The 10,448-nt window shown below is 42.6% G+C and overlaps 1 protein-coding gene across 2 annotated transcripts; it reads left to right on the plus strand.

Annotated features, from left to right (window-relative positions):
- The first annotated feature begins 1,373 nt into the window (after positions 1 to 1,373).
- On the plus strand, positions 1,374 to 8,947 carry LOC121573509 (zinc finger and SCAN domain-containing protein 5B-like). Of its 2 annotated transcripts, none has more exons than XR_006002064.1 (2): positions 1,374 to 1,634; positions 1,722 to 2,081. XR_006002064.1 is itself a non-coding variant. In XM_041885560.2 (2 exons), exons 1-2 carry the CDS (start codon positions 1,460 to 1,462, stop codon positions 8,741 to 8,743), a joined length of 1,119 nt encoding a protein of 372 aa, XP_041741494.2. In that variant the 5' UTR covers positions 1,374 to 1,459; the 3' UTR covers positions 8,744 to 8,947. The 2 variants fall into 2 exon arrangements, 1 of the variants encoding a protein (XP_041741494.2); XM_041885560.2 differs by lacking the exon at positions 1,722 to 2,081 and adding an exon at positions 7,800 to 8,947.
- The last annotated feature ends 1,501 nt before the right edge of the window (positions 8,948 to 10,448 follow it).

Here is a 10,448-nt window from a genome sequence, read left to right on the forward strand (position 1 = left end):
ATTTCACTGGGACATAACGTACAGGAAATTGTGTACGGTGCAATATGTATGTGTCCAATATGAAAAAAGTACTGAACATCGTGCAATGTGAATGGGCTAATTAACAATGGGATTTAAAAGTGTTTTATAAAGTTGAATATTATAATAATGTTATTACTAATATTGTTGTTATTATTGTTATTATTATTATTAATAGTAGCATTATAAATCATGTTTTATTTGTATTACTGTTGTTAGAATGATAAGGATCTAGTAATCATGACTTAAAGCTGTTAACAATAATATTCCAATATGAAATGTAAGTTGATTGGCCACTCTTTAAGGGCCACAAAATGAGCAATGACGCTCGGCTGGCTGTAAACGCTGTGGATTTGGAAACTAGAATGGACCCCCCTTTTATTGCGACACAATGTACAGAACAATATGTATGTCCAATATGAAAAAACCATTGGATTTAAGCTGATAGGCCACTCTTTAAAGGGCCAATCTGACTTTTAAATTAATTATATGTACCCATTGATTCTTAAAGAATATAACTTATAAATGCCCCATGAGCTTAGTTCAACTGTCGTATCCCTTTAGAAAATATAAGCTTGTTTTATCCCAATGTTTGTCAACAAAGCAAATGTAAACAAGCACTTTATAGCCTCAAAACTTGGTTAAAACTATAATTTTATATTATAGATGGCCAGTACTTCCATCCATAGCTCTTTCTATGAATTTGAGAGGTTACATTTCTCCAGCCCCATCTCTCAGCTTTTTACTGAAACAGAGCGGGATGCGCTTTATTGTTTCAACACCTGGTTGACACTTTAAGTTCTGAGCATCGACGCTCCTCTGGCTATAAACTCTGGATTTGGAAAGAATGGACTCCCCCCTTTTACTACGACACAATTTATAGAACATTATGTATGGTGCAAGAAGTTATAGGAGTGTACTGTGCAATAGGTATTTCTTGTATTTAAGCTGATAGGCCACTCTTTAAGGGCAGCAAAATGAGCAGCAACCTGTAGTTCAGTTGGTAGAGCATGGCCCTTGCAGCGCCAGGGTCGTGGGTTCGATTCTCACAGGGGACCAGTACGAAAAAAGTAGATAAGCGCGTCTGCTAAATGAAAATGTTGTATGGTGCAATAAATTATAGTAGTACGCTAAAAAAAAACACTGTTGACCATTTTAGGCTTGAAAAAATAAGAAAAACAAATAAATCACATCATATCGCACATAAATACTTTTAATTATTCTTTGTATGATAACTAGTATAAAATATCTATACTAGTGCACATTTTCCATCATCTTCGCCTTAATTATTAATTTACAAAGCAGACAGGATGGAACTCATATTCTGAAAGATTTTTATAAATCCGTGACCCGGAAGTACTTAGTTATTCTTGTCTTCTTCACAGCGGTCTAGCTACTTACGTGTATTTCGGGAATATCTTTTGCCCCCTATAATCGTCCAATGATGACTAAATTACAATATCTGAATGTGTATCTAACTGAGCGTTTGATGCAAGCTGCCGAGGAGATACTTGGAGTGGTCGGAGACACGATTTCCGAATACCAGGAAGAAATAGCCCGGACGAAGAGAGAGAACCAATACCTGAAACGACACTTGATCACACCGGTTTTACCTGGTATGTAGTTAGCTAGACTACTGTACTTTCTTCTCATTTACACGAATTATCTAAATAGCTAGAAACGTGTTACATTGTATTCTACAGTATTTGACTCTGTAGGGCAGAGATGGACGGTGAAACCCTAACCTAATGTAGCAGGCGTAAAAAGACGCCTGAGCGGAGTCCCAACATTAGATTTTTCCGGAGAATCTGAAGTTTGGTTGAAAATACTGTATCCCTGACAACCGGAATATTCAGCTGCCCATCAACCCCGCGGAGAGTTTCGACTCCCACACCACCCCTCGCTCCTACTAACTCGTTCGGAGGACCCTCCGTTGTCACGTGTTGCTGACGAAACTCCGAGGGTGACTAGGGGATCAATAAACCCATCAACTTCGGGGCACACTCGTGACTTGAATGATGCAGTTCATGTTCCACTTTTAATAAAAGAGAATGAAATTCAAATTAACAAGATATACTTTATTTATTTTACCTTTATTTTAACAGAGAGGCCCATTGAGACCAAGGTCTCTTTTGCAAGGGCGCCCTGCATCTTACAATTACACAACAAATCACACAGGAAATACTGCAGAAATTTAAATACAAAGAGAATACCCAAAAATATATAAACCTCAGTAACAGTTAAACATTACATTTGGGAGGTATTTCATCTTTTACATGTGTCAAGTCTTGAAATCAGACAAACAAATGCATGTCACATATAATTAGGCACACCTCTCCATTCTTTTTTGTGAAATTGAAATAAGATCTATCTGCGGACTGTAGTAACTACACGCCGTGCCCACTGCCATTGAGGGTACTTGTAACATTAAGACGCTCATTAGCATTACGTCACTACATGCCACTCCCTCGAGCATTACGTCACTACATGCACACTAGCTAGCTAGCACACTAGGTAGCTTGTGCATACTAGCTAGCTAGATAGTACACGCTAGGTAGCTAGCCCGCAGATAGATATTATTGGAATTTCTCTAGCTAGCTAGATGGTACACACTAGGTAGCTAGCTAGTACACGCTAGCTTGCACGCTAGCTACACTTTATATACAAAAGTATGTGGACACCCCTTCAAATTAGTGGATTCGGCTATTTCAGCCACACCCGTTGCTGACAGGTGTATAAAATCGAGCACACAGCCATGCAATCTCCATAGACAAACATTGGCAGTAAAATGGCCTTACTGAAGAGATCGGTGAGGAAGAACTGCAAGCCAGGCCTAATACACAACATCAGTGCCCAACCTCACTAATGCTCTTGTGGCTGAATGGAGGCAAGTCCCGCAGCAATGTTCCAACATCTAGTGGAAAGCCTTCCCAGAAGTAGTGGAGGCTGTTATAGCAGCAAAGGGGGGACCAAGTACATATTAATGCCCATGATTTTGGAATGAGATTTTTGACGAGCAGGTGTCCACATACTTTTGGTCATGTAGTGTAGCTTGTACACACTAGCTAGCTAGTGGGCATAGGCGGCGCATCCATTGGGCTAAAGTAGCCTAAATTGAATTACATTTCCAAAATTAATTAGTCTATTCCAGCCTATACAGAAAATAAAGAAAATCATTCAAAATAGGCTACTACACCAGAAAGCATGTTTTGGCCCCAGAGGATATTTTTTATTTTTTTATTTAACCTTTATTTAACCAGGTGGGCCAGTTGAGAACAAGTTCTCATTTACAACTGCGACCTGGCCAAGATAAAGGAAAGCAGTGCGATAAAAACAACAACAACACAGAGTTACACATGGGATAAACAAAAGGTACAGTCAATAACACAATAGAAAATCTATATACAGTGTGTGCGAATGTAGAAAGTTATGGAGGTATGGCAATAAATAGGCCATAGTGCAAAATAATTACAATTTAGTATTAACACTGGAATGATAGATGTGCAGAAGATGATGTGCAAATAGAGATACTGGGGTGCAAATGAGCAAAATAAATAACAATATGGGGATGAGATAGTTGGGTGGGCTAATTACAGATGGGCTGTGTACAGGTGCAGTGATCGGTAAGCTGCTCTGACAAATGATGCTTAAAGTTAGTGAGGGAGATAAGTCTCCAGCTTCAGAGATTTTTGCAGTTCGTTCCAGTCATTGGCAGCAGAGAACTGGAAGGAATGGCGGCCAAAGGAGGTGTTGGCTTTGGGGATGACCAGTGAGATATACCTGCTGGAGCGCATACTACGGGTGGGTGTTGCTATGGTGACCAATGAGCTAAGATAAGGCGGGGATTTGCCTAGCAGTGATTTATAGATGACCTGGAGCCAGTGGGTTTGGCGACGAATATGTAGTGAGGGCCAGCCAACGAGAGCGTACAGGTCACAATGGTGGGTAGTATAGGGGGCTTTGGTGACATAATTAGCTTCATAAAAAAATAAAATAAGCTGTGGATTGTTTTAAATCACATTGCCTACAATCGGAAGGGCCCCCAATTTGGGCAGCGTGTGCGGCAAATACCAAATAGATGATTGTTGAGTTGCGACTGTCAGTAAAAAGTAGAAAAGTCAAGCTAGGCATATCACAATATTTCAAAATTCAATCGTGGGAAAACAGTTTGGAAAACAAATGGCTATTGCTGTAAAGAGAAGACAATGAAAATACTCTAATCTATCTTTCAGTTGTCAAAATTCGGAACTTAATTGAGCGAACAGTATAGCCTATCTTATTGGCCCCAACGGAGAGCATCTGCAATATCCCCGGTGAATTCGCAGATTCACTCTTTAACATTGTTGCGTCAGTGCCACTTCAACTTGTATTTTCGGACAATAATCTCCTCCTCCTATTACTATTCATCTGTTTATCAGTGTCAGCAGAGTAGGCTACCTTGTAATTTTAGTAAAAATATTCTGCTAATGTCTGCAGCATATAAAGTGTAGTAGACGCTATATACAGTGAGGGAAAAAAGTATTTGATCCCCAGCTGATTTTGTACGTTTGCCCACTGACAAAGACATTATCAGTCTATAATTTTAATGGTAGGTTTATTTGAACAAAAAAATCCAGAAAAACGCATGTCAAAAATGTTATAAATTGATTTGCATTTTAAGGAGGGAAATTAGTATTTGACCCCCTCTCAATCAGAAAGATTTCTGGCTCCCAGGTGTCTTTTATACAGGTAACGAGCTGAGATTAGGAGCACACTCTTAAAGGGAGTTCTCCTAATCTCAGTTTGTTACCTGTATAAAAGACACCTGTCCACAGAAGCAAACAATCAGATTCCAAACTCCACCATGGCCAAGACCAAAGAGCTCTCCAAGAATGTCAGGGACAAGATTGTAGACCTACACAAGGCTGGAATGGGCTACAAGACCATCGCCAAGCAGCTTGGTGAGAAGGTGACAACAGTTGGTGCGATTATTCGCAAATGGAAGAAACACAAAATAACTGTCAATCTCCCTCGGCCTGGGGCTCCATGCAAGATCTCACCTCGTGGAGTTGCAATGATCATGAGAATGGTGAGGAATCAGCCCAGAACTACACGGGAGGATCTTGTCAATGATCTCAAGGCAGCTGGGACCATAGTCACCAAGAAAACAATTGGTAACACACTACGCCGTGAAGGACTGAAATCCTGCAGCACCCGCAAGGTCCCCCTGCTCAAGAAAGCACATACAGTGGGGAAAAAAAGTATTTAGTCAGCCACCAATTGTGCAAGTTCTCCCTCTTAAAAAGATGAGAGAGGCCTGTAATTTTCATCATAGGTACACGTCAACTATGACAGACAAAATGAGAGAGAAAAATCCAGAAAATCACATTGTAGGATTTTTAATGAATTTATTTGCAAATTATGGTGGAAAATAAGTATTTGGTCAATAACAAAAGTTTCTCAGTACTTTGTTATATACCCTTTGTTGGCAATGACACAGGTCAAACGTTTTCTGTAAGTCTTCACAAGGTTTTCACACACTGTTGCTGGTATTTTGGCCCATTCCTCCATGCAGATCTCCTCTAGAGCAGTGATGTTTTGGGTCTGTCGCTGGGCAACACAGACTTTCAACTCCCTCCAAAGATTTTCTATGGGGTTGAGATATGGAGACTGGCTAGGCCACTCCAGGACCTTGAAATGCTTCTTACGAAGCCACTCCTTCGTTGCCTGGGCAGTGTGTTTGGGATCATTGTCATGCTGAAAGACCCAGCCACGTTTCATCTTCAATGCCCTTGCTGATGGAAGGAGGTTTTCACTCAAAATCTCACGATACATGGCCCCATTCATTCTTTCCTTTACACGGATCAGTCGTCCTGGTCCCTTTTCAGAAAAACAGCCCCAAAGCATGATGTTTCCACCCCCATGCTTCACAGTAGGTATGGTGTTCTTTGGATGCAACTCAGCATTCTTTGTCCTCCAAACACGACGAGTTGAGTTTTTACCAAAAAGTTATATTTTGGTTTCATCTGACCATATGACATTCTCCCAATCCTCTTCTGGATCATCCAAATGCACTCTAGCAAACTTCAGACGGGCCTGGACATGTACTGGCTTAAGCAGGGGGACACGTCTGGCACTGCAGGATTTGAGTCCCAGGCGGCGTGGTGTGTTACTGATGGTAGGCTTTGTTACTTTGGTCCCAGCTCTCTGCAGGTCATTCACTAGGTCCCCCTGTGTGGTTCTGGGATTTTTGCTCACCGTTCTTGTGATCATTTTGACCCCACGGGGTGAGATCTTGCGTGGAGCCCCAGATCGAGGGAGATTATCAGTGGTCTTGTATGTCTTCCATTTCCTAATAATTGCTCCCACAGTTGATTTCTTCAAACCAAGCTGCTTACCTATTGCAGATTCAGTCTTCCCAGCCTGGTGCAAGTCTACAATTTTGTTTCTGGTGTCCTTTGACAGCTCTTTGGTCTTGGCCATAGTGGAGTTTGGAGTGTGACTGTTTGAGGTTGTGGACAGGTGTCTTTTATACTGATAACAAGTTCAAACAGGTGCCATTAATACAGGTAACGAGTGGAGGACAGAGGAGCCTCTTAAAGAAGAAGTTACAGGTCTGTGAGAGCCAGAAATCTTGCTTATTTGTAGGTGACCAAATAGTTATTTTCCACCATAATTTGCAAATAAATTCATAAAAAATCCTACAATGTGATTTTCTGGAATTTTTTTCCTCAATTTCTCTGTCATAGTTGACATGTACCTATGATGAAAATTACAGGCCTCTCTCATCTTTTTAAGTGGGAGAACTTGCACAATTGGTGGCTGACTAAATACTTTTTTCCCCACTGTATACAGGCCCGTCTGAAGTTTGCCAATGAACATCTGAATGATTCAGAGGAGAACTGGGTGAAAGTGTTGTGGTCAGATGAGACCAAAATCGAGCTCTTTGGCATCAACTCAACTCGCCGTGTTTGGAGGAGGAGGAATGCTGCCTATGACCCCAAGAACACCATCCTCACCGACAAACATGGAGGTGGAAACATTATGCTTTGCAGGTGTTTTTCTGCTAAGGGGACAGGACAACTTCACCGCATCAAAGGGACGATGGACGGGGCCATGTACCATCAAATCTTGGGTGAGAACCTCCTTCCCTCAGCCAGGGCATTGAAAATGGGTCGTGGATGGGTATTCCAGCATGACAATGACCCAAAACACACGGCCAAGGCAACAAAGGAGTGGCTCAAGAAGAAGCACATTAAGGTCCTGGAGTGGCCTAGTCAGTCTCCAGACCTTAATCCCATAGAAAATCTGTGGAGGGAGCTGAAGGTTCGAGTTGCCAAACGTCAGGCTCGAAACCTTAATGACTTGGAGAAGATCTGCAAAGAGGAGTGGGACAAAATCCCTCCTGAGATGTGTGCAAACCTGGTGGCCAACTACAAGAAACGTCTGACCTCTGTGATTGCCAGCAAGGGTTTTGCCACCTAGTACTAAGTCATGTTTTGCAGAGGGGTCAAATACTTATTTCCCTCATTAAAATGCAAATCAATTTATAACATTTTTGAAATGCATTTTTCTGGATTTTGTTGTTGTTATTCTGTCTCTCACTGTTCAAATAAACCTACCATAAAAATTATAGACTGATCATGTCTTTGTCAGTGGGCAAACGTACAAAATCAGCAGGGGATCAAATACTTTTTTCCCTCACTGTAACATTCCCAAAACAAGCTAGCTAACGCAATGGTGGTCTTGTCAACAGCTGTCATTACTTTCATTGACATCAATTATTTTCTTATATCCTCCAGCTCCTCAGCCCATTCTCTCTTGGGTCTCAGAGCAGCAAACTCCCCCTGAGCAACATCACTGTGAGCAGGAGTGGAGCCCCAGTCTGGGGCAGAGGGACCCAGAGCCCACACAGATTAAACAGGAACAGGGTGAACTCAGGACCCGTCAGGAGGTAGAGCAGATTCAAGGGCCGAAGGCTGATACCAAAGTAGACTCCATAACCATTCCTCCCTGTGTGAAAAGTGACTGTGATCAGGAGCCACCTCAGCCCACACATCTTCCCCAAACTGTGGAGAACAGAGAGAGGGACTCTCTACTGACCAACACAACTGGACAGATCAAAACAGAACCTGATGGAGAGGGCTATGGAGTATCACTATCAGAACCAACCAGTGACTCCCATCAGTCTCATCCCCTCTCTGCAGTAAATCCAGACTGTTGTAGAACACAGAGTGAGAACGCTGAAAGTGTTCCTGATGTTCCGAGAGATCTAGAAAGGAGACCAGAGGAGGACACACAGACACACTCATGTACTCAGTGTGGTGCCGTGTTCTGTGAGCTATCCCAACTGGAGGCACACATGCTAGCCCACACAGTACCACACAGTGGTGACACTAGTCACAGGCAAATCCTCTGCACAGTCTGTTGGAAATCATTCACCTCTACCAGTTACCTCAAGGTCCACCTGTGTTCTCACAATAAGGAGAAGCCCTTCCACTGTGATGTGTGTGGCAAGAGTTTCAGGTACTCAGGCAGGTTCAGGGAGCACCAACGCATCCACACAGGAGAGAGACCGTACCGCTGCCATGTGTGTGGTAAACGCTTCAACCGGTCTACCCATCTGAAAACCCACCTGAGGGTCCACACGGGGGAGAAACCCTACTCTTGTCCTGTCTGTGGGAAAGGGTTCAGTCAGTCCAGTCAGATTAAGGGACACCTCAGAACTCACACCCGAGGAAGGTAGAAGATGCCTTGGAGTGGAAAGAGCCCATGAGGGGATGGACAGAGCCTTCTGTTCTCAGTGCCCAGCGTTTGGAAAGAGAAAGAGATAAAGGCATTCCTTCTCTTCAATGCTACTATTTCTACATTCACTACATGGCAAAAGTATGTGGACACCGCTTCAAATTAGTGGATTCGGCTATTTCAGCCACACCCGTTGCTGACAGGTGTATAAAATTGAGCACACCGCCATGCAATCTCCATAGACAAACATTGGCAGTAGAATTGCCCGTACTGAAGAGGTCAGTGACTTTCAACGTGGCACCATCATAGGATGCCACCTTTCCAACAAGTCAGTTCGTCAAATTTCTGCCCTGCTAGAGCTGCCCCAGTGAACTGTAAGTGCTGTTATTGTGAAATGGAAACGTCTAGGAGCAACAATGGCACAGCCGCGATGTGGTAGGCCACACAAACTCACAGAACGGGACCGCCAAGTGCTGAAGCGCGTAGTGCGTACAAAGCGCCTGTCCTCGGTTGCAACACTCACTGCCGAGTTCCAAACTGCCTCTGGAAGCAACGTCAGCACAAGAACTGTTCGTCAGGAGCTTCATGAAATGGGTTTCCATGACCGAGCAGCTGGAGTAGTGTAAAGCTCGCCGCCATTGGACTCTAGAGCAGTGGAAACGCGTTCTCTGGAAATCTTAACTCTACAGCTTACAATGACATTCTAGACGATTCTGTGCTTCCAACTTTGTGGCAACAGTTTGGGGAAGGCCCTTTCCTGTTTCAGCATGACAATGCCCCTGTGCACAAAGCGAGGTCCATACAGAAATGGTTTGTCGAGGTCAGTGTGGAAGAACTTGACTGGCCTGCACAGAGCCCTGACCTCAACCCCATCGAACACCTTTGGGTTGAATTGGAACGCCGACAGCAAGCCAGGCCTAATCGCCCAACATCAGTGCCCGACCTCACTAATGCTCTTGTGGCTGAATGGAAGCAAGTCCCCGCAGCAATGTTCCAACATCTAGTGGAAAGCGTTCCCAGAAGAGTGGAGGCTGTTATAGCATCAAAGGGGGGACCAACTCCATATTAATGCCCATGATTTTGGAATGAGATGTTCGACGAGCAGGTTCCCACATACCATGTAGTGTATTATTGTAACACTAGAGGACTATAGAATGTGTTATGTTTTGCAGATTATAACTGAGGCACATCATGTCTGAATTGATTTGAGAGAGTTTCTGAATAACATGCTATGAAAAGACTTGACTTGAACGCATCCCCTCATGTATCACTAGGTTACACTAACTATGTTGGAGAGAAATATAATGTTAATATAGGTTAGATTAGCAATTTTTTCTTCTTGATGATTTTCAATTGGAGCTGGCTGGTCTCCTAGCAAACAAACTATCTCTGTCATATTGATTAATGTCTGTTTCTGAAGAGAAAAAAACTTGGATCAGGTCAATGTTAGCTAGAGTGGCCACTGGCACTATTGTTACATACAACCCATCCTCACCAATGTTGTTATAAAACCAAGTTTGAACACTAGATGGCATATGCTTGAATTATTTCTCATCCACAAAAGTGTTACAAAGTTCAATATTATTGCCCTCACAGGTTGCCAAGCAACATAGCCTAAAATCCAGAAACCGAGCTATTGGTAATTTCTTAAATTTTTATATATATATATATATATATATATATATATTTATTTTTTTAACAAACAG

This window comes from Coregonus clupeaformis, chromosome 9 (genome assembly GCF_020615455.1).
Source record: "Coregonus clupeaformis isolate EN_2021a chromosome 9, ASM2061545v1, whole genome shotgun sequence".
Taxonomy (NCBI): Eukaryota; Metazoa; Chordata; class Actinopteri; order Salmoniformes; family Salmonidae; genus Coregonus; species Coregonus clupeaformis.